The sequence below is a fragment of the Gobio gobio genome (assembly GCF_949357685.1).
Source record: "Gobio gobio genome assembly, chromosome: 24".
Taxonomy (NCBI): Eukaryota; Metazoa; Chordata; class Actinopteri; order Cypriniformes; family Gobionidae; genus Gobio; species Gobio gobio.
This window is the reverse complement of record NC_137120.1, coordinates 19270975-19298307: the sequence shown is the minus strand read 5'-3', so window position 1 is coordinate 19298307 and position 27333 is coordinate 19270975. Positions and strand designations below refer to the sequence as shown.

Here is a 27333-nt window from a genome sequence, read left to right as displayed (position 1 = left end):
TATATATATATATATATATATATATATACAGATCAGGCATAACAAATCAACATTATGACCACTGACAGGTGAAGTGAATAATACTAATTATCTCTTCGTCACAGCCCCTGTTAGTGGGTGGGATATACTAGGCAGCAAGTAAACATTTTGTCCTCAAAGTTGATGTGTTAAAAGCAGGAAAAATGGCCAAGTGTAAGGATTTGAGCGAGTTTGAAAAGGGCCAAATTGTGATGGCTAGACAACTGGGTCAGAGCATCTCCAAAACTGCAGCTCTTATGGAGTGTTCCCGGTCTGCAGTGGTCAGTATCTAACAAAAGTGGTCCAAGGAACAGTGGTGAACCGGCGTCAGGGTCAAGGGCAGCTAAGGCACAGCTGCTAACATCTTGGTGCCATATACCATAGCACACCTTCAGGGATCTAGTGGAGTCCATGCCTCGACAGGTTAGGGCTGTTTTGGCAGCAAAAGGGGGATCAACACAATATTAGGTTATAATGTTATGCCTGATTTGTGTATAAAAAACATTACGCCTATGGAGAGTCTACATATTGATATAAAAACTAGTTGGTGTGTATGTGAGTGTGTGTGCGTGGTTAATACTGTTCCTAGACAGGCGAGATGGTCTGTTTCTGTTGATGTGGCAAAGAGAGGGGCTCCAGGCATGAGTTGAAAAGTGAGCATGTATAAGTATGCTAATGACGGATGTGGAGTGTGTCTACTGCCGCTGCTGGGAGAGCTCACACCCACCACACATGACCGCTGCCAGTGATGCACGAATAACCCAGACAGAACAAGAGTGTAGACATAACATTCAGCCTGTGCCTCATTTTACTGTAAGCACACCCACCAGAACCTTAAAAACAGTTATGACTATAGATGCAGAAATATTCACTCATGATCGTATAAGTTTGTTAAGAACATTTATGACGAGTGGTGCATGTCTGTACAAAACCCCATATGCCCCGGCCTCGCTACAATCCCTTGTGAAAAAGAAGTAAACTTTAGTATACTTTCAAATATAATTACACATTTGTAATGATGAAGTTGCAATTTAGTACATCTAAAATATTAACTTTAAAAACAACATAAAAAACTGTACAGTTACAATTTTACAAGTAATTTACATGTGCTTTAGTATGTTAGTCAAAACATTCAAATAAGTGTACTTCTGTAAAGCATGACAAAATATTATTAAACATGATTATTTAAAATGTATTTTACAGTAAAACATTCCGTTTGACATGATTACAAAGGGCACTTGTTAAAAGTGTATTTAAGTGTTTAAAGTGTACTCTCTTTAAGTATAATTAAGAGGCCTTTTTGTTGCATTAATTACTCACCCTCATGTCGTTCCAAACCCATAAGGAAAAAAAATGGAGATTTTTTTTGATGAAATCCGAGTGGTTTCTGTCCCTCCATTGACAGCTACGCAACTACCACTTTCAACCCCCAGAAAGGTAGTAAAGACATCATAAAAGTAATCCATGCGACTCCAGTGGTCTAACCTCAATTATATGAAGAGACACGAGTGCTTTGTTTGCACCAAAAAAACATAACCACTTTATTTACAAAATATTACACCGATCAGGCATAATATTATGACAGGTGAAGTGAATAACACTGATTATCTTTTCATCACGGCACCTGTTAGTGGGTGGGACAAATTAGGCAGCAAAATGAAGCCCTGCGGATTGCAAAAGTTGAGTCCAAATCATCAGTCCTTGTCCTCCTCGATCTATCTGCTGCCTTTGACACGGTCAATCATCAGATTCTTCTGTCCACCCTTTCATCACTGGGCATCACAGGGATTCCACTCCACTGGTTTGAGTCCTATATCACAGGTAGGTCTTTCAAGGTTGCCTGGAGAGGGGAGGTATCCAAAGCACATCAGCTGACCACAGGGGTTCCTCAGGGCTCAGTGCTTGGACCTCTCCTCTTCTCCATTTACACTACATCATTAGGACCCATCATACAGGCACATGGCCTCTCATACCACTGCTATGCTGATGACACTCTCTACCTTTCATTCCAACCAGACGACCCCACAGTAGCTGCAAGAATCTCCAGCTGTCTGGCGGACATCTCAGCATGGATGAAACAACATCACCTGCAGCTCAACCTGGCAAAGACTGAACTGCTCGTCTTCCCGGCCAATCCGATATTACAACATGACTTCGCCATCCAGCTAGGTTAATCTCTGATCACCCCTTCAGGGTCGGTCAGAAACCTTGGTGTAATCTTTGACAACCAGCTGTCCTTCAAAGACCACATTTCAAAGACAGCTCGGACCAAATTGTGATGGCTAGACACCTGGATCAAAGCATCTCCAAAACTGCAGCTCTTGTGAGGTGTTCCCGGTCTGCAGTGGTCAGTATCTATCAAAAGTGGTCCAAGGAAGGAACAGTGGTGAACCGGTGACAGGGTCATGGGCGGCCAAGGCATATTGATGCACTTGGGGCCGATCAAACACACAAGCTACTGTAGCTCAAATTGCTCAAGAAGTCAATGCTGGTTTTGATAGAAAGGTGTCAGAATGCACAATGCATCAAAATTTGTTGTGTATAGGGCTGCATAGCCGCAGACCAGTCAGGGTGCCCATGCTGACCCCTGTCCACCACCGAAAGCCCCAACAGTGGGCATGTGAGCCTCAGAACTGGACCACAGAGCAATGGAAGAAGGTGGCCGGGTCTGATGAATCATGTTTTCTTTTACATCACGTGGATGGCCGGGTGCGTGTGCGTCGCTTACCTGGGGAACACATGGCACCAGGAGGCACTATGGGAAGAAGACAGCCGGCAGAGGCAGTGTGATGCTTTGGGCAATGTTCTGCTGGGAAACCTTGGGTCCTGCCATCCATGTGGATGTTACTTTGACAGGTCCGATTCATGGAGGCCCCACCTCACATTTTACGGGACTTAAAAATCTCCTGTTAACATCTTTGTGCCAGATACCACAGCACACCTTCAGGGGTCTAGTGGAGTCCATTGCTGCATCCCAATTCGCATACTATCCGTCCTAAATAGTATTCGAAAATAGAATTAATGTGTCCCAAATCATAGTATGTTGAAAAGAGTATTCCAAAGATACCCGGATGGTCTACTATTTCCGGTCAGAATTTGAAGTGCGGATCGACGCACACTCTAATGGCTGATATTGCCCACAACCCATTGGGAGTTGGACGAGGATTCGATTAGAACTACAAACGCGGATAAAAAGTGTTAAAAAACTACAAACAAGACGGATGTGCAAGTCCGACGGTTAAGTAGAGAGGTTTAGATTAAGGGGCTTTAGTAATCAATTATCAGTATTTAACCTGACGAAAAGATATTTATTCAATGTTATCCACATTATATTTCTCCTGCAGCAGCATTGAGAACTTTTGTACTGATACGTTTGGCCATTAACTTTTGAATGCATCATTATATTTACACTCCAAACACATGAGGAGAATCTCTGCATTAAAGACCCACGAATGGCAGATCAACGTGCTACTACATTTCTCTCCGATACGGTAGTAAATTAAATTGAATGTGGAGGATTTTAAGTGTGACAGGGCAGTTTAAACGGTGATGGGTTGCACGTAACGAAGCAACAGAGTCCGTTAAAGATGACAAAATAGTATGTCCCAAAGCTTGCATACTCTTCTGCTACACACTCAAAAGTATGTACTTTTTCTTCACAAAAAGAGTACATACTAGGGCTGCAACGACGCGTCGACGTCGTCGATGACGTCGACTACGAAAATACGTCGACGTGCGTGAAATGCGTCGACGCGTCGGCGGCACATTATTTACGTTCTAGAATGGAACAGAAGATCTAGAATAATGGCAGCTTCTGCTCCCGGGCATAGTGAAAATGATCATTTATCATATAAAGCCAGACCGCGACATTCAAAAGTGTGGGAGTACTTTAAACAGAAGCCGAGTAAAACTGTGCTTTGTTCGCTCTGTAATGCCGGTTTCACATTGCGCGCGGTGGCAGAGCAGGTGCTGTGCGCGTGGAGAGCGGGAGCTTTCACACTGCCAGTCAGTGTTGCCAAGTCCTGTTTTTTTCCGCGGAATTGGGCTACTTCTACACTGTTGCCGCGGGCTGTGTCTCATGTCCGCGGGTTGAAGCGATCCCAATTATGTGATATTTAGCCCCGGGAATGAGAATTTTAGCCGGCAGCCCTGCAAAAAAACACACATATTTAACCCCCCGAACGCGATGTTTACCAGAGAACCTCCCCGAAACGCGATTGGGCTTGTTTTGGACTAGTTTTGAGTAACGAATGGGTGGGTTTTGTTGTGTTAACCTGGCAACCCTGCTGCCAGTGTTCTCTCGCGCAGCTGAACCGTGGCGCGTGTATTGCAACAGACGGTTGCTGCGTCCCAATTCGCCTACTTATACTACGTCCTAAAAGTATGTACTCTTTTTGTGAAGAAAAAGTACATACTTTTGAGTGTATAGCAGAAGAGTATGCAAGCTTTGGGACATACTACTTCGTCATCTTTAACGGACTCTGTTACGTGCGTCCCGTCACCGTTTAAACTGCCCTGTCAGTCATCGTCACAGTTCATATCCTCCACTTTCAATTTAATTTCCTACCGTATCGGAGAGAAATGTAGTCGCTCGTTGATCTGCCTTTCGTCGGTCTTTAATGCAGAGACTCCTCTCATGTGTTTGCAAAGTTAATGGGCAAACGTATCATTACAAAAGTTCTCAATGCTGCTGAAGGAGAAATATAATGTGGGTAATATTGAATAAATATCTTTTCGTCAGGTTAAATACTGATAATTGCTCACTCAAACCACTTTATCTAATCCTCTCCACTTAACCGTCAGACTCGCGTAACCGTCATGTTTGTAGTTTTTTAAACACTTTTTATCCGCGTTTGTAGTTCTAATCGAATCCTCGTCCATCTCGCAATGGGTTGTGGGCAATATCAGCCGTTAGAGTGCGCATCGATCAGCACTTCGGATTCTGACCGGAAATAGTAGACCATCCGGGAATCTTTGGAATACTTTTTTCAACATACTAAGATTTGGGACATACTAATTCTTTTTTCGAATACTATTTAGTACGGATAGTATGCGAATTGGGACGCAGCAGGTCACATTTTCCGGTGTTCTTTTCCGACCCCAGTACGTCTCGTGCTTTTATTTATTATGGGCTGCATATATCTCCTGTTAATGCGACCCGGTTCCCCTCTGTCCCAAACACATATGCATAATAACATGCTGTATATAGGTAGTTTGCATGATTAAAGTAACATTAAAGTTAAGATATGCCTCTAGCTTTAATCATTTAAATGTGTCTTTGAAGTTTGGGCTAAAACTTCTGGCAGCTTTAGTCGTTGTTTATGCACATGTATCTTCAAAATAGACAACTAGTTATACTATATTAAAACTATGCTGAAAGCTCCTGTATGTGAACCTTTTGCAGATAAATACAAGTGCATTTTCGTTTACTATTGACACAAATCAATAAGTAAATCATACTCAACTACTATAGTAAACAACTTTTCCTAATTAGGCCTACTCTGTATACATTTTATGATGAATAGTATCATTATATATTATGTTTAAAAAGCTTCTTGTGTTCATATATTTCTTTATAAAATGGCATAGCCTACTATGTACACTACCCTTCCTGAAATACAATTAATATTGTCATCATTCATTGATTTCATGTTAAAATAATATACAAATTCACTACCCTCTTTGAAGTACAATAATCAGTAAAAAGAATCATAAGATTAATCCGGAAAAATAATCGTTAGATTAGTCGACTAATCGAAAAAATAATCGTTAGATTAGTCGACAGAAAAAATAATCGTTAGTTGCAGCTCTAGTACATACTTTTAGGTCGTAGTATAAGTAGGCGAATTGGGACGCAGCACATGCCTCGACGGGTCAGGGCTGTTTTGGCAGTAAAAGGGGGACCAACAAAATAATGTTAATGCCTGATCAGTGTAATCTCCAACATGCATTCACGAGAGCACCACGATGCAGATATTTACGTGTTTTGTTGACGCCCGTCTAATCTCAGGTTATGACTTTAACCATAGTTCCCTGAGAAGGGAACGAGACACTGCATCCAATAGGACTGCTTTGGGAACCATATCAGTCCTATTGGACGCAGTGTGAAGTTCCCTCGAAAGGGAACTCTCAGATTTCATTAAAAACATCTTAATTTGTGTTGCGAAGATAAACAAAGTCTTATGGGTTTGGAATGACATGAGGGTGAATAAATCATGACAGAATTTTTGGGTGAACCAACCTTTTAATATTATATTATCTGCAAGTACAAATTTGAAGTACACTACAAGTGCACATGCTTATTTTTCATAAAGGATGCTAAGGAGGTGTGAGTGGTTGCTGAGGTATTGCTAGATGGTTGCTAAGGTGTTCTTAGAGTTCTTACTTACATTTATATTTGGCCAAAAACCATTTGTCCAATCATTTAGAAAAGTAATAGCACACCTTCTCTCAACAAGCCACACTATTTGAGGTATTATTCATGATTGTAGCATGTGGAATTAGTCACTAATCTTAGGCATGAGCAACATTAATAGCGATACTTGACTCATCAAACAAATATAATGCATTCCATTCGTTTCAAAGACGTAGACACTCTGTTTCCGATTATAGCAGCCGCTTTACCTTGGAGGCCAATCAATGTGCTTTCATTTGCATTAACCATGACAGAGGAAAGACGCTTTGATATGTCAGTTCAGCTCACATGCTAATGTCATGCCTCTGGGCAGATTCAGAAGGGGCTGTGTTTGGTCTGCGGGTCCCATTGATGTCGGTTTCATTTCAGACTGGGGGGCAGCAACTAAACAAAGCACATAATGGCTAGTTCACTAGCACATAACTGTCACTTTGTATTTGTTCTCACAGAATCATTAAGTCATGCAGGATCCTTCATCTGCAGGTTTCCCTCCAGCAACGGCAGCCACGCGCCTGAACTCTGACCTCAAGCATTCTCAATTCAACCCCTCCCATCCCTCGGACTTCACATCCTCAAGCAGTTTCATGTCTGAGGCTTAAAGTAGGATGAACGAAATCCATGTGGTAGAAAGTTATTTCCAAGTTCTCTACAGCATGTTTTGTACAAATTTTGTGTTTATGTGTCAATGGGTTCTGGAGATGTCTGCGCCAATGGATAATATACGAGATATTGCTTCAGTGTTGGAGCACGCTAATTTCCGTTCCACTTTGAGCTAATCCTTGTTGACTGTCTTGACATGAGGCAGATCGGACATTGAGAAACAGCTTGGATGACAATCCCAGGACATCAGTGGAAGATGTCAGATATTTCTCACACTCGTTTTACTCTTGCTCAGTTTAGCACAGGCTCTCCAAGAGTTTGTAATCTTTCAAAATAGCAGAAGGTTTGATTCCAGTCCTTGTTGGCAGCGGGTTGAGTGTTGCCTCAGTCTGTGTGTAATTATATCTTGGCCGTGGTGTTGAGGCGGGCTAGCACTAGAAACATGCCAACGCAAGCACCCCTGAGGTCTCCAATGATATGGGCCGTATCATTCAGATCAGAGAGTATTAGAGATATGAAATTAAACAAACTGGTACAAAAACAAGTTTGTTTAAATGTGTCCAAAAACCGAAAGCACAGGTTTGAATCAGTTTGATTTCAGCTTGCCCAGAAGGATGTTTTCCGCATCCATGGAAAAGCTTATTTCATCCTATTAGAAACATGTTTCACATCTGACATACTGAGAACAGGCCAGATCCCGAACGCAGGAGGTGTTGTATTTGTGCGTGGGTGACTGTGTGTCTGCAAGACCTCATTCAGAGGATTTCTGGGGTTTATGGCAGAGTGGTTTTCCAGAGGTGGCTGATGGCAGTGATGTAGGACTGCTGCGGTCTCTGGTTCGTCCTTTGGGGATTTGCACATTCTCTGCACTGTGTCACAGACACAAAGCCTTAAGCGGGAGAGTAAACTAAATCTGAATGGCTAGGGGTCACCTAAAGTAATGAGTACTGAACTTTTGCTCTGAAGAAATGAACCAACTTCACCAAGTAAAGTTGTTGATCTTTGTTGATTTCTGGAACAACATTACAATCAACCAATCAGATTTGAGAGACAAGTTACAATTTATATAAAATTTAGGCTTACAACTTGTGGCATGTTGCATAAAATTCCTGAGGATTTATTCACCCCCACGTCATCCTAGATCTTCAGTCAAAAAGAAATTAAGGTTTTTGAGGAAAACATTCCAGGATTTTCTCCATATAGTGGACTTCATTGGGGTCCAATGGGTTGAAGGTCCAAATAGCAATTTCAATGCAGCTTCAAAGAGTTCTACACGATCCCAGCCGAGGAATAAGTGTCTTATCTAGCCAAACGATCTGCCATTTTCTAAAAATGTATGTAATGTAATACATGTATGTAAATGTAATTTATATACTTTTTAACCACAAATGCTCGACTAGCACTTTCTGCGATGCGATGAGTAATCACTTTGGAATTCTCACGTGTGACGTAGCAAGAACGTGCAAGTCAAACACCCTTTACAAAACAAAATAAAGGTAAAACAACGATGTAGGACGATTTTTAAGTTGGAGGAGAAAATGAGTTTTTGCCCTACCCTACTTTTTTTTAACTACGTCACACGTGACCTTTCCAACATGATTACGTCATGCCTAGCGCATCTTAGAGATAGTGCTAGTCAAGTATTTGGGGTTAAAAAGTATATCTTTTTTTATTTTTATAAAATGACCAATGGTTTGGCTAGATAAGACCCTTTTCCTTGGCTGGGATCGTGTAGAGCTCTTTGAAGCTGCATTGAAACTGCAATTTTCAACCCATTGGACCCCATTGAAGTCCACTATATGGAGAAAAATCCTGGAATGTTTTCCTCAAAAACCTTAATTTTTTTTGACTGAAGAAAAAAAGAGATGAACATCTTGGATGACATGGGAGTGAGTAAATTATCAGGACATTTTAATTCTCAAGTGAACTACTCCTGTTTTTTCTTCAAGACTAGCTCTAACTTTTTAAAGTCAGTTACATAAAAAAGTAGCTGGAATAATTGGAAAAGTAAGATTGATTACCTATTATCTAACTAGTTGGTCAAACTAATTCTTAAGACATGGTCTTAACATAGTGGCAAAGTTGATGCAACTGGCCCCAGGGTTAGGTGCTTCTACATAAGTCTTATTCACCTATCATTCGTACAGGATGAGCATACAAAACAAGTAAATTTAACTTGCATATTTAAAAAAGGCATCTATACAGTATATATATATATATATATATATATATATGTATGTATGCCTTTTTTAAATATATATATATGCCTTTTTTAAATATGCAAGTTAAATTTACTTGTTTTGTACGCTCATCCTGTACGAATTTTGCAATATATATATATATATGGAGATCACCCACATGTACCTTTGGCAACAACTGAGTGTCAGTATCAACTATTTGCAATGTAATTTTTTAAACCATTCAAGTATTTCTGCATTATAATGAAGAAACCTGGGATGCACCAATACCCGATACTTTCGCACCAGAGGAACCTTTCCATAGTTCCTAGAACTTTTAACGGAAGTACCCGGATTTTGGCGTGTTCACACCGCAGGAACTAGTATTATTTTAGTTCTAGGAACTACTTATGGAGGAACTAATTTAGCTTATACTTCAGAGTATAGGGTCTAACCCAGCACAATAGGAATTGCCAGTGATGTAAGCGTACCCTCCCAGGTGAAAAGGACATAATATTAAATGTATTAAAAATGCACTTGAAATTCAAGTAGTATGTTTATATTATATTTAAATTGTACTAAAAACACACTCAAGTACATTTCTAATACATTTAATAGTATGTATTTTTCACCTGGGCTGATTGGCACAGCACTAGCACTCACGCCATTTAAAAAAAAAGCCATCTACACACACAGATTGTAGTCTATATATTTACTCAGAAACTAACTCTACATATATGGAAAATAGTGACCGATGGACCTCTCAACCTTTACGCTAAAGAGAAAATCCAACACTTTGAGGGAACCAAGCAAAACATGCTTCTGCTAAGCTAGCGACATTGGACATCAGCCACATGGAAAACGCTAATACTTGTTTATATACTGTCTACTTTCTTTGTATGACAGTTCTATCTAATAACGTATTACACAGGATTGTTAAACAGATCGAAAACTAATGAAGACAGAGAATGTGAGAGCTGTGTGCTCAGGCTCTTTCGTTCTCAGCGCTGTCAAAATGAAAGTCCGCCGTGCCATCAAAATAAAAGTCACAACAAGCACTCACATCAGAGGCGGTGCGAAGGCAACCAGGAAAATGGCCCTAGGGAACATTTAGTTCTCGAGGAACCATCCTGGTGGCTAGTTCCTATAACTACCCAGTGTAAAAGCCCCTATTAAAATGCTCTGACACCAAAAACCAATAATACACAGCATGTGTACAGTGTTCATGTCCAGACAAAGAAACACAGACAACAGAGCAAACAGAGAGCAGAATGGAGATAAAAGAGAAGGATGTCTTTGAAGTAAATGTATCTAATTAGTTGAATATTAAACAAATTAAATAGTAATGCCTATAAAAGCAAAACACGAGGAGTGGATTGATCGCACAGCGGCACAGATGTACGAGCTTGTCGAGCGCATATCTTTTGCTGGAAAGTTTGTAGTTTGAATAAGTCAATAGCAAAGAAAGTAAAACAAGGCACATCTTTTTAACATTAACTGACGGTAAAGAGAGAGAGCACACTTCTGTTGCATGCTCTTGATTACTAATCACTCATTCAGCAAACATGCATCATTTGTATTAAAAATAATTGTATATATAAGTAAAAACGGACTGTTACGTGATTTATGTATAATGAGTGGTTCACTACATTATTACTGGAAAACATCATGTGATTACTGTGCCGCTGCACTGGGCAGGGCTTGACAATAAGGACTGACTGATGGCCCGGGGCCTGTTTGTGACACTCGGGACAGTTAACGTCACAAAAGTTTAACATTTGCACAAGTTTTTAAGCCTTGCCCATTTAAATATTGAAGCACAAGAAGATGTCTTGGCAAGTATCCAAGTAAACATAGTTGGTTATGTTGTAAGTGAACATAAACAGTTGAGAAATAAAACACGTGTATCAGTATATTGGATTTGTGCAACTCTTAAAGTGACAGCAGCCGAATAAATCTGTGTTTTAAATGTGAATCAAACAACAAACAAAATAAAAAAAATAACACTGCTGACTGAAGGATATTTGTAACTTTAATAAAGATTAATCTATATTTAATTTATACAGTTTAGACTACGCAGTATTATTTTACATTTGATTATTACATTTCTCTACCTGAAAACTACTGTTAGACCTACCTAAAATTCATAAAAAGCTCTGTTTATTTAATTTGTATGATTGTTCTATCATATTTATTTGTGCTATTTGCAATTTGATTATTTGTTCTTATTTTATTAGTGACTCACCTTTAATAATGTTTTAAATTTACATTTATTAGGCTAGTAGTTTTTGCTATAGTATCAAAATTTTAATAGAGAATTGTGATATTTCACTGGTATGTATCTAAACATTTGAACCACTGACCCAACCAGGCCAGTAGGCAAGTCAAGGCAAGGCAAGTTTATTAGTATAGCACATTTCATACACAGTGGCAATTCAAAGTGCTTTACACAGAAATGGTATTAAAAACAAAACAAAACAAAAAAACAAACAAACATTATTTAGTTTTTTCGACCCAATATAATTACAAATTACAAATGCAATGTAAATACAGGTATTCGTATCGGCAAGTACCAAAAATTAAAGTCTCGTATCGGACTCGTTTTGGAAAAAGTGATATGGTGCATTTCTAGATGAAACTCATAGGCAGATGCTGGACAGAGCCTTATCCAGGCCATGTGCTGATGGGTTCATACATGCATAAAAATGCTTGCCACACCAGATTGCAGCTCCGAGATAAAGTTGATCATATCTTCAATCTTGATCCAAGATGGATTTTCCAACCCAAATCCAAACTCAGGGTCCAAAACCAAAACTGGAAACTGTCCACTAAGCCATATTTGTCCAAACTATTATATCTGTCCCATGTGTTTTATTCTGCACAAAATAAAAATATATTTAATAAAATAAAAAATACTTTTTACTTTAAGGAGTAATATATCCAAGCAGCCAAACATATGAGAGGGATGATAATGGTGCAGTACAGATCAGATCAAACGGATCAAATCAAACCAAGCAAGCTCCTCTGCCTAATATACCTCCACATAGCCCTCCTTGACCCCTTAAATAAAAGTATGCTTTCTCAGTACTCAAACTTTCATACATTTATCATTTATTTAAGTGCTTTAGAAGTACATTGCCAAAAGTATTGGGACACTCCTCCAAATCATTGAATTCAGGTGTTCCAATCATTTCCATGGCCACAGGTGTATAAAATCAAGCACATAGGCATGCACACTGCTTCTACAAACATGTGTGAAAGAATGGGTCGCTCTCAGGAGCTCAGAGAATTGGGCTTGGCCCCTTAGTTCAGTGAAAGGAACTCTTAATGCTTTAGCATACCAAGACATTTTGGACGATTTCATGCTCCCAACTTTGTGGAAACCGTTTGGGGATGGCCCTTCCTGTTCCAACATGACTGCAAACCAATTCACAAAGCAAGGTCCATAAAGACATAGATGAGCGAGTTTGGTGTGGAGGAACTTGAGTGGCCTGCGCAGAGTCCTGACCTCAACCCGATAGAACATCTTTGGGATGAATTAGAGCGAAGACTGCGAGCCTTCTTGTCCAACATCAGTGCCTGACCTCACAAATGCGATTCCAGAAGACTGGTCAAAAATTCCCATAAACACACTCTTAAACCTTGTGTAAAGCCTTCCCAGAAGAGTTGAAGCTACAAAGGGTGGGGCAACTCCATATTAAAGCCTACAGACTAAGAACGGGATGTCATTAAAGTTCATGTGCATGTAAAGGCAGACAAAACTTTTAGCAATATAGTGTATTTTTCATTGTTATTTTGTTAATCAATCTAGCTAACTAATTTAAACAAATGGAACCTTATTGTGAAGTTCACTGGGTAAATTAATTCGCCATTTCATGATGATCAAGTTTGTAATAGTTCTTAATGTCCCTTTCAATAATTGATGACTGTTATTAAAGGACATACTCAATGTAGTAAGCCAGAACCCAGCTAACAAGGAATGTTCCCATAACTTTCACTAATGTTCTTTAAAAGTTATATAAATGTTAGGACAAAACATTCTTAAAACATTTTAAAAAAGAAGACGTTTTAACGTTCTCAAATATTTCAAATAAACGTTCAAGTAACGTTACATTTGGGTGAAAATACAGTTAGTAGAATGTTTTAAAAAATGGTCTGGTAAACTTTAACCCTCTAAATGGCAAGACCATAAAGAGAAATCTTATGTATGTATTGCTTATAAATCAAATGTATGTATTGCTATTTTCCATCTTCTTAGGACATAAATAATACCATTTCATAATTTTTTTTAAAACATGACTTTTATTTTTGATTTTAATGACGTATTAATGACTACTGTATCATATTTAATATGCACATTTCTGGGACCTATAAATCATCAATATGACCAAAACTTTACTGAAAAACCTGTTGGCCTGCTGTTGCAGTGAAACTCATGATGCAAATTGTGTGAAATTGTGTGCTTCCATTTACCAAAACAAAGAAACACTTTTCCATCAGAAAGCAATATTTTGCGGAAAGAGCTTGTTTTTTCTTTTCTTTTTTTTTTACCTCGTACAGAAAAGAAATGCTTGCTGGGAGTGGTGAAGCCTCTTGTGCCCTGGCTGTTGACCGCGCTAACTCGAAACTGGTACCATCTGTGGGGCCGGATGTCCTTCAACACGGAGCGGTCCTCCATCGTCTGCAAGAAGGGTCAGAGAGACTTTAATTAAGACAGATCCGCTCCTGGTGCAGGATGGAAGAGCTCCATCACTGCTGTATTCTGATAAGAGTCACAGTAATGACAGCTTGATCCAGCGCAGGGATATCTCTCTATAGAGGCCTGTTGAAAAGCACAGCTCAAACGTCCCTATCCATTACATCACAGATCCCACTGGGAGCTCAGGAAGTGCACAATGAGCTGCCTGTTTCTTTCAATGTGTCTTAATCTCCTGAGAAGACCATTCATTTTCAGAACTGCTTTAGAGCTTATAAAGAAAACACTAATTTAAGTGTGATTTTACACACACACTCCAAGTTATTTTCAGTCCGATGTCAATGTACAGCATCTCTGCTATGTTTCCCTCAGTTTAAGTCTGTGAAAAAGAAGTACACTAGCATACTTTAAAGGGGTCATGACATGAGAAATCAAATTTGCCTTGATCTTTTGACATATAAGAGGTCTTTGAACTATTAAAACATCCTGTTTAAAACATCGTCGTCATTATAAACAAAGCATTTATTTAATCAAGCTCCAAAAAACAGCTTGTTTTGATATTGCGTGATCTGTGACGTCACACAGGGCAAATATACTGTCTACTGTCTACACTGGATACAGTACACATATGTGTGTTCAGTTTCTGACGTACTCCAAGTGTTTGAGTCTTCAGACAACAGGACAGTTGGAAGAGTGAAAGATTGTTCGCTTTGATCGTCCAGTTTAAACAGCTTGTTTGTGTCTCTGTACAGACTTCAGAAGGATCCCAGCTTCGGAAGTGGATGGTTTATTTAAATGGCTTTGGATGATTATATGTTTGTTTGGAGCATTTGACAGCTGAAAACAGGTCTGAAAACGATTTGTTGAAAACGATTGAAAACTATATTTGTTTTTCTGTGCAAAAAACTTTATTTTATTTTAACATGTTTATCCTTTTGATCTTTTATTTAAAAAAAATCACAATATTCGAACCTTTTGTTGAAGTAAAAGTATTGAAAGTGGGGCGAAACTCACATTATGAAATAAATGTTTCTCTGCAAAACAAGTTGGCCACAATTATTGGCACCCCTAAAAATTCTTATGAGTAAAATATCTCTGAAGTATATTCCCATTCATATTTTAATTTTGTAACACACCAGGGTGACTAGGAGCATGAAATTGTCCAGCCATAACTTCCTGTATACTCCACAGGAGTATAAATATGATGAAACACAAAGGCCAAATTCCCTTAATCATTCATTACAATGAGTAAAATCAAAGAATATAGTTCTAATGTGCAGCAAAAGATTGTTGAGCTTCACAAAATAGAAAGTGGCTGTAAGAAAACAGCTAAAGCATTGAAAATTCCCATTTCCACCATCAGGGCAATAATTAAGAAGTTCCAATCAACTAAAGATTTTACGAATCTGCCTGGAAGAGGACGTGAGTCAATATCGTCCTAATGCATGGTGAGGAGGAGAGATTGAGTGGACAAAGACTCTCTAAGGATCACAGATGGAGAATTGCAGAGATTAGTTGATTCTTGGGGTCGGAAAGACAAAAAACAAATAAAAATCAAACAGCACCTACATCACCACAAGCTGTTTGGGAGGGATTCAAAATCCTCCTTGCTCATCTAGAAACAAACTCCAGCATATTCAATTGTCAGACACGACTGGATCATCAAACGAGACCTGGTTCTGTGGTCAGATGAAACTAAAGAAAGAGCTTTTTGGCGGCAAACCCACCAGATTGGTTTAGTGCAAACAGGGATAAAAGTACCCCATGTCCACGGTTAAATATATTGCTGGATCTTTAATGTTGTGGGTTTACTTTTTTGCTGGAGGTCCTGGACATCTTTTTCAGATACATGGTATCATGGATTCTAGCAAATACCAACAGATAAAACATCAAAACCTGACGGCCTCTGCTAGAAATCTTATAATGGGCCGTGGTTGGATCTTCCATCAGGACAACGATCCAAAACAAACATCAAAATCAACACACAAATGTGTTGCTGAGCACAAAATGAAGCTCTTGCCATGGCCGTCCCAGTCCCCTGACCTGAACCCTATAGAGAATGAGTGGCTGAACTGAAGAGAAGAGCTGGGAATCTGAAGGATCTGGAGAAATTCTGTATGGAGGAGCAGTCTCTGATCTCCAAACTCATCAGGCATTATAGGAGAAGAATCTGTTATCTTGGAAAAAGGAGGTTGCAATAACTGGGTGCCAACGTGAACTAGAGAAAAACATTTATTTTATAATGAGGATTCCCACCCCGCACTTTCAATTGTTTTACTTCAATGAAAGGTTAGAATTTTTATTTTTTTTTATCAAAAGGAAAAGGATTAACAATGCAGATTTATTTTCACAGCCGCCTTTGCTCATATTTACCAAGACAGCCAATATTAGTGGAGGGCACTATAAGTGAGCCTCGAGGAACATACTAAAATACCAAAAATCCATGTCATGACCCCTTTAAAATAGCATTATTATGGAAAATTTAAATTTAAAATGTAAGTAAAATAAATATTAAAATGTAATACTGAATAACACACTACAATTAAAATTATAATCTAGTACTTTACATGTGCTTTAGTATGTCAGTCAACACATCAAAATAAGTGTTCTTCTTTAACACAACAAAAGATTATTAAAACAATGATTTAAAATGTTTTTTAAAGTAAAATGTTTAATTTTACATTACTACAAAGTGCACTTTTTAAAAGTGTACTTAAGTGTGTTAAGAATCAAGTGTCTCTCTTTAAGTGCACTTAAGTGGCCTTTAATTTCATTAATACTATATTATCTGCAAGTATAGTTTTTTTAAAATACAATTTTAAGACTTGCAGAGTGCACATATAATACAATTAAGCACACTTTTTCACAAGGGTAAAGTAATGCACTTACAATTAAAGACTATGAAGCAAGATGTGCAAGAGCACAAAATGCTGAAATGACAAAGCACTTCTAACAGCAGAGTCAGCACAATAACTTTACCAATTTGTGATTGTTTATTATAGTATATTATAAACTCTCTAAATGCTCTAAACATCACAGACCAATTGTTAATGAACCATATGATCATATAAAATAGTTCTAGCTAAGTATACACAAATCAGTGAGAATGCATGTTATGGCTATTCATTTTATTTCACATGTGTTAAACCTAACAGAATGGAGATTTTCTCTAAGAAGAGTCCCAGAAAGATGTTACAAGGAGGTTTGAAGAATTATGTGTAACAGTGGGTTACCCACATGTCCTTAATCTGAATAAACTCGATGCTTAATCTTAATCACAGCCTTGCGTCTGTGACCATTTACCATGAGAACAGTCTGCCAGGTCGATGCTTCATCCTCACTGGGTTGAATCCCATGATTCCACCTCCTCTGAAGAATATAAAGAACTGGCTCAACAGAGACGTTAAACTTGGACATCCATGTCACCTTCAGATGGCCGTGCAGGTCCTCTGAAAAGGAAATGTCTCTCCTTGGCTTCAAAGGGACTCCTTAGCAAAAACAAAGAGAGACTTTGAGGCAAAAAAGTTAACCTACATATTTGTTTTTCTGAAACAAGTGAAGACTGTTTGGACAATGAGGGTGACAGTAAATAAGCTAATCAGGTCAAAATACAACAGCATATAAAAAGCGTATTTAAAGACCCCCTGTGGTGAAAATCAAGTTTGTAATACTGTTTAGATGTCTGTGTGGTGTTTTTAATATGCTTTAAGTAAAACCATGTGAAAATCCATCAGTCAACACCATTACTGGGTATTTTCTCCTTAAAACTGCAGTAAACCAAAGACAGTCTCAAAAACATGTTTTGAAATCGCTGGTGTTTCTGACGTCATAAACTACCTTGTAACCAATGACGTCAACATGTGGGCGGGCTTTAGCATATCATTAACTGCTCTGAAGCAGTGGAGTCACAAGAGAAGACTGTTGATATGAAAAATCAGGTACATTAGGAATCAGGAACTATATGCCTTTCTCCACTAAAGCTCTATGATGTTTCAAAGGATACTGATTCTTAGAAGGCAGCTGTCTGACTCTGAGATGCCGAACGGGAATATGGTTTGTGTAACATTAGCAACACATTATTAGCTGTTCGATAAAACGCATTACCATTCTGATACATTGACTTTTCCACTCTTCCACTTACTCTTCTGAATCAGTTTCTGGATCAAACATATATGGCTGAATTAAACCAGTATTTCCACTTGCCTTTGTGCAGCATTTACTACAGTAAAGTTGAGCGAGTGGATCAGGTATTCTGAGCTGGTGCGAGTGAGTGGAGGCGTGGATCATTTGCATATTCATGAATCTGTGTATACTAAATGTAGCAATGGTGTAGAGTTACATTCAAGCTATTTTAAGGCATGTAGTCTTTTTTTCACAGGAAAAAAATATGTTTAAATATGTCATTTTGGTGAGTTTTTGGTGTCTGAGATGAAGAAAATCATTAAAAACATTTAGTTTTAATGCATGTGCCAGACCTTTGTAATCTAGCAGTAATTTTGTATTTATGTAGGCTAGTTATATTAAAATATTTAAAACAAAAATGCTTTACTACAGATTTAAAAAGATCGTCATTCTAATCAATTAAATTTATTTGAACAATTTTAACCTTTTAAAGTCCAACAAATAATTTACTCACCCTCATGTCGTTCCAAACTTGTATGACTTTCTTTCTTCTGAGGAACATAAAATAAGATATTTTGAATAATGGTGGTAGCCAGACCATTTTTTGCCCAAACAATGGAAGTCAATGGGAACTGAAACTGGTCACCAACATTCTTCAAAATATATTAATGTTCCATACAAGAAGGGCAGAGGGTGTCTTTATTCTAGATCAAATTAATTGGCAACATTTTTCAATCCACAATTTTGAACTGAATATATCACGTAATGTTAATGTAAATGCATCTACCATTCACCCAAGAACCTGAGGTGCATTCCCATCACACCCTGCAGTGTGTTATACCTCTGTAAAGGTTGGCCGGGGACTGGCAGGTGTGGCCACATCCGTTTGAGCAGCACTTTTTGAAGCCAGAGCACTCGCGGTCGATCGCACATCCTTCCACACAGGCTGCGGCGAAGCCCGACGCCCTCTGGGGTGGAGGACAGTCGCCCTGCTTCTGTGTCCGCAGAGATCGCAGAAACTCGGCACTGGTCACACACTCATGATGCTTCTTTCCAAAGGTAGAGACACAAAGATAAAAGCCCAAATTTTACAATGGAAATATTCGCCTAAGTATACATTATTACAGCTAACAGGGAACGCTTGGCCAACGTTTTGGCAAGATTCTCTCAAAGTTCTCGTTTTCGTTCAAACTTCGGTCCCCTCGTGCATCAATGAGCCTTGGCCGCCCATGACATCCTTGGATCACTTTTATATAGATACTGATCACTGCAGACCAGGAACACCCCACAAGAGCTGCAGTTTTGGAGATGCTCTGACCCAGTCATCTAGCCATCATAATTTGGCTTACGCTTGCCCATTTTTCCTGTTTCTAACACATAAACTTTGCGGACAAAATGTTCTTTTGTTGCCTAATATATCCCACCCACTAACAGGTGCCGTGATAAAGAAATAATTAATAATGTTATGCCTGATCGGTGTATATTGTAATTAGTATTTAATGAATGTTCTCATAATGTTGGCAGAAAACATTCTTTGAGCAACATTCTTTGATTGACCTTTAAATATTAAGGATCACTAACTTTTTGACAAAAAAAATGGCTTAAGGTTGGATGCTACACAGTAAAATCCCTGTGTTTAAAGCAAGTGCAAACTGTGCAAACACCCCAGGGGAATAGGGTAAAAAAAAAAAACTAAAATATATCAACATACTTACCCTGTTGTTTAATTATATAAAAAAATGCAGACATTTTTTGTATTACAAGTTTCCTGAAATGCTATGTTTAAATATGCAAATGAGGCATTATCTAGGTGCAGTGTGTCTCATTTTACCCCCCTTTCGGAGCACATAGAGAAGCTACGGGGGCCGACACAGGACAAAGATGTGGTTGTCTGAAACAGCAGAGAGTAGCTAGGGCTCTGTAGAGCAGTTTGTCCATTTAGGGCTTCTGTAGAAACATGGCGGAGCAAAATAGTGACATCACTGTAAGGGGACCCACGATATATAGAGAAAAAAATGGCTCATTCTAAGGTAATAAAAACATATCGGTACAGGCAAATTATTTATGAACAAACCCCTCTCTAAATAGTTAGGAATATAGTTAGGAATAAAATTGTGAGTTTTGGTGTATGTAAGTGCTGAAAAAAATCATTTTGACAAAACAACCTTTTAAGATATGTATTGTATCAGTTATACTTTATTTTAGGGTGTCATTGTTACAATTATATATTTAAGTACTGAGTAATATTGATTAACTACATGCACTTACTATAGGGTTAGGGTAGGATTAGGGTTTGGTTGAGGGTTAGTTGCATGTAATTATGCATAATTTACTGTTATTACCATGGTAAGTACATGTAACATATGTAACTAACACTGTAAAATAAAGTGTTACCTTGAAATCTACAGATGCAAATAGATAAAGTGCTATATATATATATATATATATATATATATACACTTTATGAAAAGCCAAAAAGCCCAAAATCTCAGAAAATGTACATATGCATGAAAAAACAGTGCTTCCCTGTGTGTTTAATATGTCAGTCAATCCCTGAATCTCCACTAAAATACAGCGGCAGGGCAGCTGAACGAGTATTGGGCTCAGAATTATGAATTTTGAACAGCTAATGTTGCTTCCTCCCACTCAGGTTAACATTTTATGCTGAAAAACAGCAGAAATAAGACAAAAAGGTCTAATTCAGAGATTGCTTGTTTTGCGTTAAATTCTGGAGGGTCTGAATAGGGGTTTGTTCAAATCGCTAACCTTAATAGCAATAGTAACAGTGATGCTTGATTTAACACACACACCACTAATGAGAGGCAGCTGGAAACCAGGGAGTGACAGAAAGTGAAGGAAAGACAGACACCGAGTGGGACGCAGTGGTTAGACAAAGCCACCCACCCAAACATGCTGGATGAGCCACAGAGGCGTCCAACGGTCCCTGCGTCTCTGTCCTGTTGTGTTTGCACTGACTCGCACGCTTTCGCCACGGTTGGCATGCTGTCCTCTATGGCCTGAGTCAAACACACACAACCTCTGATTCTGAACACACATGTGGCTGCGGGGCACTCTGGAAACTTCATCTGCACAACATCTCCAAGATTACTCAACTCAACACTTCTGTCAGTCTGAACGAGGCGCATGTTTCTTCCATTGGGTGAATCACAGAATTGGGAAAACAACAAAGGGCTTCACTGCATGTTTCTAAGTGGCTGTGAAGCATTCTGGGTACTTATTACCCAATGAGTCTTACGCACAGCTGAACCACACAGCGCGTCCATCAGATGGACCTCAAGCGTTGAAACACTTCACGCTGACGGTTTAAATTAAAGCTTTGTTGAGATAATGATCACTGAATTTCAACAAGATGTTAACAGTTGTTGTACTCGCTGTGAAGAACAAAGGTCTGGACGTAAATACGCTGCTTATCTGCTTCACTTCAATAACGTGCTGATCTCCGCTGAGGGAAACATAATCTCTGCGTTCAACTCTAGACCACTCTGGGGACATGGGATAAAAGGGCCATAAAATCACATCGGAATTCGGAGAGTCATTCAGTTTCTGCTTCAATTTGGATTCGCCTAACGCACACCAAACCACACGCATGCTTTGATTGCGGAGCGTGACTTCATGGCTCTGTGTGCTAATTTATGTCATACAGGCATAAGCTCGTCTTAGAGGTATATTTATGTGCGCATTGTGTTGATTTGTGTGGTTTTTAATCAGAGAAACATCCTTGGAGGAATTCTAAAACAGACCTTCTGTGGAGAGACTTACCTCGCAGGTCTTAGGAGACAGGGCTCGTCTTGTTTCCCATAATTCCTTGCATGGTTGTAGGCACTGCAGACAAACACATAAACAGACCTGAGTATGGCCTATAAATGTTTAAATCCGTGGAGAAACAGAACACACAAAAATTTGCATGTGAGTACAAGGAATGCACTGTTACAGTACTGCAGCCACGGGGACACGTTCAAACTGGGTTGCATTGTGTAGACGGCACAACTTCAAACTAATGTGACAAGCTGTTTAAAATATTGACAGATTGATGAATATTTCATGGGTTGCCGTCTTGGGTCTTAAACTTGACCCTGTCTAAATGTTGCTAGATTCACGTTTATACATTGTGTTTATTTAGAGTTCCTACCTTAACCCTAAATTTTGAGCAGGAATTTAAACTCTTTAAACTCATGTCTAAATTTATTTTCACTCAAACTGTATTTTAGGATCCAATTATCGCTATTAACAAGTTGCTTATTCGCATGCATATTACTAGGATATTGTTATATTATTATTATTATTATTATTATTATTATTATTATTATTATTATTATTATTATTATTATTATTATTATTATGTGTTCCCCATACTAAAGTGTTACCTATCTTTTACAGTCCCTCATGCTGTATTTTAAGATTTTAAATTTTTGGGTGAACTATTCCTTTAAAACTAGCCCTTTAAACTTTACAAACTAAAGTAACTAGCTTCCGACAGACACCAGTACGCATCGATTTACGGCGAAAGAGTAACCCTTGACCTCACACGATGATGTCATGACGCATTGACGAATGCGGAAGCGCAGAGGATAGAGCAAAACAAAACACCGGTAATGAAATAGAAGTCTTAAACAAGATTTTTTACAGAGAAGGAGCTTGAGCTTGTTGCCCAGCCCTATTTGTTTGAACCATGAGAGGCATCTAAGCATACGCTACTCCTACATCCGACGTCATACATCGTGTCAGGGGTTACTCTTTTGGCGTAAGTTGACATGTGTAGGCTGTCTGCTAGTTATTTTAGTTGATAAAGTTTTAAATATGGATATTTTTCTTACACGAAGCCATCAATTCGCTTCAGAAGGCCTTTATTAACACCCTGGAGCCCCATATGGAGTACTTTTATCATGGATGGATGCACTTTTTTGGGGCTTCAAAATCTCATTTACCATTCTCTGCCATTATAAAGCTTGGAAGAGCCAGGACATTTTTTAATACCCAGTTGTATTCATCTGAAAGAAGTCATACACACCTAGCATGGCTTGAGGGTGAATAAATCATGGGCTAATTTTCATTTTTGGGTGGACTACCCCTTTAAGGCCCTGATATACTAATGTCGAAGCTCTTTTCCGTTCTTCGCTTAGGGGTAAAAAGAAGTTTGAAATACATGATCAGCGGTTTACTGTTAGCAAACATCCTGACGCTATCCATGCTGCTGAGAGCAGTTTTAGATGAATATGTAAATATGTGCTGCACACTCTCCACTCAATAACAAAATAAACACACAACAAAAATGACAGCATTGAGAAAACAGCAGTAAAGAAAGCATCTGATCATAGAGATGTGGATTTAAAAGCAGCTTTACAGTATTAAATATGAAAAAACTGTGTCAGTGTCTCTTTCAAATAGAATTACACTTAAATTTCTACTATAAAGTGTCTCTCCAGTGTTCATGTGTTCACTTGCGGACATCTGACCTCGACTGACTCAACAGAGGAAATGGACTGGAGAAGATTTACACATCATCGCCATGGACCAATTGGAGTTCGAAGGTGTTTACCAGCAGGAGCAAACTTTTCTAGAAAGTTCGCTTTGGAAAGCTGTTTCAAACTCCTGAAACAAACTTAGTTTTGGTCTGATTTTGTTGATTATGACATCACACCAATTCGTTTTTTTTTCCGATTTCAGGCCTTTAGTGAGCAGGTCTAGTTTCCATATGAAAAAAAGTGCAAATACAGTTGCTTACTGTATGTTGTCCCATGCAGCTCATAAGTTTATCCATGATGAAAGTAACATTTCCAGTTTTCTGTCCTTTTCCCCCGATGACAACTGTTCTAATTTGTTGTAAGAGTAATTCTCTTGGCTTCATTCATAATTTTTTTTGTAATTACAATGGAAAACGATGGAGATATATTGGATATTGACTGCACAAACAGATTCAATTCTATTAATTACAAAATGTGGTCAGTCCCAAAGATTGAATTTATGTGAACAAAGCCTCAGATGTACAAGGATTCAAATATTCAGTACAAAGGATGACCACATTTGTTCCGTTTCAGAACCAAGTGTGCTTTTTCCTCTCTAATCTAAGTTATCCGTTCCCTGTGAGACGTGCTCCTGGTCGAACCCCTGCTGGCCGGGCCTCCAGTCGCTCATGTGCTGGAACATTTGAACACATCTGTTGTGTGTTATGTGATGGATTATTCTGACATCTGCCCCCATCTATCCCCCACCTGAACAGACAGCTTTCATTTGGCTGAACTCAAAGTCAAGACCACGTTCAAAAGAGAAGAAAATAGGAGAGAAGAGAGACATGGAGTGAGGCTGGTTTCACCTTACTGCAAAAGATAATCTTATTATCAAGATAATCAAAGTCATTTATACAGACTTCGATTAAAATGGAAACAGGGATTCTGTTCAAAATATGTTCTTTTCTTAAGATAAATACGATTTGTTTTCCTTCTAGTGATTCTAATGTCTCGCCAATGCCCATATCACTACAGACTGACAGTCTGCAGAAAGGAAAACAACCAAACTCATCCAATACTAATATTCTCAAAAAGATAAAACATTCTTCAACTAAAACACGGGCCTAAATAACACTCTACAGTTATAATCAGGTACTTTACATGTGCTTTAGTATGTTAGTCAACGCTTCAAAATAAGTGTACTTCTTCGAAGGCAACACGACAAAAGACTTAAAACATGATTTAAATGTATCTTAAAGTAAACCCTTTCATTTGACATTACATCAAAGTGCACTTTTTAAGGGTGCTTTTACACTTGGTTCGATTGCGTGGACCGAACCAATGCTCGATTGCTCCCCCCTCCCCCTGCCCCTGTTGGACTGTGTTCATTTTGTATTATTTGGATCCGAACCGGGGTGCGTTTGCGTCATCAAAGCAGCAGCTGTTTACCCGGTTGCTTAGTAACGAGCGTAAAAGCGGCAAAATGCAAAAGTATTGCTCACCTCTTTTATATTTTTGTTTTTGAACTGCTGGTTTTGTTTCCAAAGCTTCAGTATGTAATGGCACTTGCATCTATATGCCGCGAATGTACTGCAAATTATCTAAAGAACGCTGAAGACGAGCAGAAATTAGATCTACAGCTCTCTGCTTGCAGTACGTCAGTCATGCTCGCCAGGAAAATGAGTGAAACACACACAAACACACATTTTTAAAAAATCCAACGTCATTAATAGCGATTGCGTTAACATCAGCAGCGAGCTGTACCGGAGTTCACATGAACCGTACCTGGGACCACCTTTTTAAGCGGACTTGGGTACGGTTCGCAGGTGCACAACCGAGTCCGGAAGACACCGTTCACATCATCCAAACGATCCAAACTCTGACATCAATCGAACCCGGGGGCGCAAAACTGCTAGTGTGAAAGCACCCTAAAAGTGGCCGCTACAGGCTAAACGCTAGAGGTCACTTGTTCCTTGATTTGGCGGAGCTTTTATTCTGCTGCAGATGAGCGCTTCCTCTTCATCCGCTCATGCGTATGTGGGGTAACGCAGCACTGTTTTATCATATTACACACATTTGAGTGTGTTCGCTCGGTGGCGACTGAGACATTTGTTCACACTGCAGTGAGCTAGATTGATATTAGTCATGGTAAAACATGGTACTTGCGGTAAATCAAGAAAACCAGATTTAAAGGTCCCGTTTTTCGTGTTTTTTTGAAGCTTTGATTGTGTTTACAGTGTGCAATATAACATGTGTTCATGTTTCATGTGTAAAAAAACACAAGTAAATTTTTCACACAATTTACTTATCTGTATACTGCTGTTTTCACTGTCCTCAAAACGACCTGAGAATTTCCTCGTTCTATGAAGTCCCTCCTTCAGAAATACGTAACGAGTTCTGATTGTGCCAGCGGTTCCCGTGTTGTGATTCAACAGCAGCTTTGCACACGTTGCCCGGAAAGGTCACGCCTCTTACCATAACGGGGAGATGAACGCGCTCAAACTACAGCCCCTGAAGGCCAAACAAAGGTGATTTGACTCCGGAATGAAAATAACAGCGTCTGAACGACATGGCGACAAACGCAATCGCGTATTCTTGTGGGCGGAGGTTAGTCGACAAACTGTTCTACTGACGTAATTAAAGCAGGATGTACAGAGATGTAGTCCAAACCGGCCGTTCGCTGTAGGCTTTGAAAGGGAACTTCTGTCAAATAAAATATCTCGCTTGGCATTGAACTTTGAGCTTTATAATTTTACAGGTATTATTTATGCTCTAACAGCAACATTACACACTAACTAAAGTTTGAAAAATGGGATCACGAAGAACAGGACCTTTCAACAATTAGACTATCTGTGTTGAGCTGTATAACAATGATTAGTTTTCTGTTCATGAAAGTATCCAAACAGTTGCTCACCTGTCTAATAAAACACATAATATATTAAAGTGTCTTTGGTGTTTCCATGGTTTCTCGGAAACCGAGGGTAGCTCAGGTATGATGTAATTGATAGGCGATGCACAGCCCGTGTCCTGGTTAAAATTGCTTATTTCTATGGATTTAAACATTCTTGGAAACATTTGGGATAATGCAAGTACACAAGTCAACAAAATATTTAACATTGTTCTAGTGGTTTTTGGATAGTTTAATCTTACATATTGTGCCTTTTAGTGGCCTTTTGTTTCATTAATATTACATTGTCTGCAAATAAAGTCCTTTAAATTATACTTTTAATATTTTAAGTACACCACAAATGCACATTTAATACAATTAAGTGCACAATTTTTTTGTTGCAAAACAAAACACAAAACAAGGTAGGATTGCACTATTTTAAGGTGTCATTGTTACAGGGTATATATTTAAGTACGGAGTAATATTAAAGGAGCTGTATGTAGGACTGTGGCCAAAACTGGTACTGCAATCACTTTCAAATTACTGTTGAGCGGGTCTCCCCTCTCCCCCTCCCCTGACTCGAGGTTGCCAGATAGGCTGCAGGATCCAGCAGGAATGTAGGCTGCTACAAGGAGCTTTCAATGGCAAGTGACAAGGTTTTTTTTCTTTCTGTTAATTATGTTTATGCTTCAAGAGCGATGTTTTGTGAAGTAATTATGAATCGCAAAAATTTACTAATGGCGATTAGCCAAAACTAATCGTAAATATGAACGCTTGTATGTGACAGTACATTCCCACATGAAAAAATACTTAAGTAAAATTACAGCAAAGCTAAATAACATTAGCAATGGTCATACAGGGGTCCGTTTCAGAAAGGAGGTTAAGTGAAAACTCTGAGTATGTTAACCCTGAAATAAGGGAAACTCTGGGTTTTCTGTTTCAGAATGGGAGGT

At 38.8% G+C, this 27333-nt stretch overlaps 1 protein-coding gene across 1 annotated transcript in view; it reads right to left on the bottom strand.

Moving 5' to 3' along the window:
• Nucleotides 1-27333, bottom strand: part of anos1b (anosmin 1b) — a 120337-nt gene that overhangs the window by 23975 nt on the left and 69029 nt on the right. The window contains 4 exon segments of the mRNA XM_079808356.1: nt 13762-13891; nt 17210-17394; nt 18870-19074; nt 21809-21871. Of these exon segments, the coding sequence (XP_079664482.1) occupies nt 13762-13891; nt 17210-17394; nt 18870-19074; nt 21809-21871 (583 nt within the window).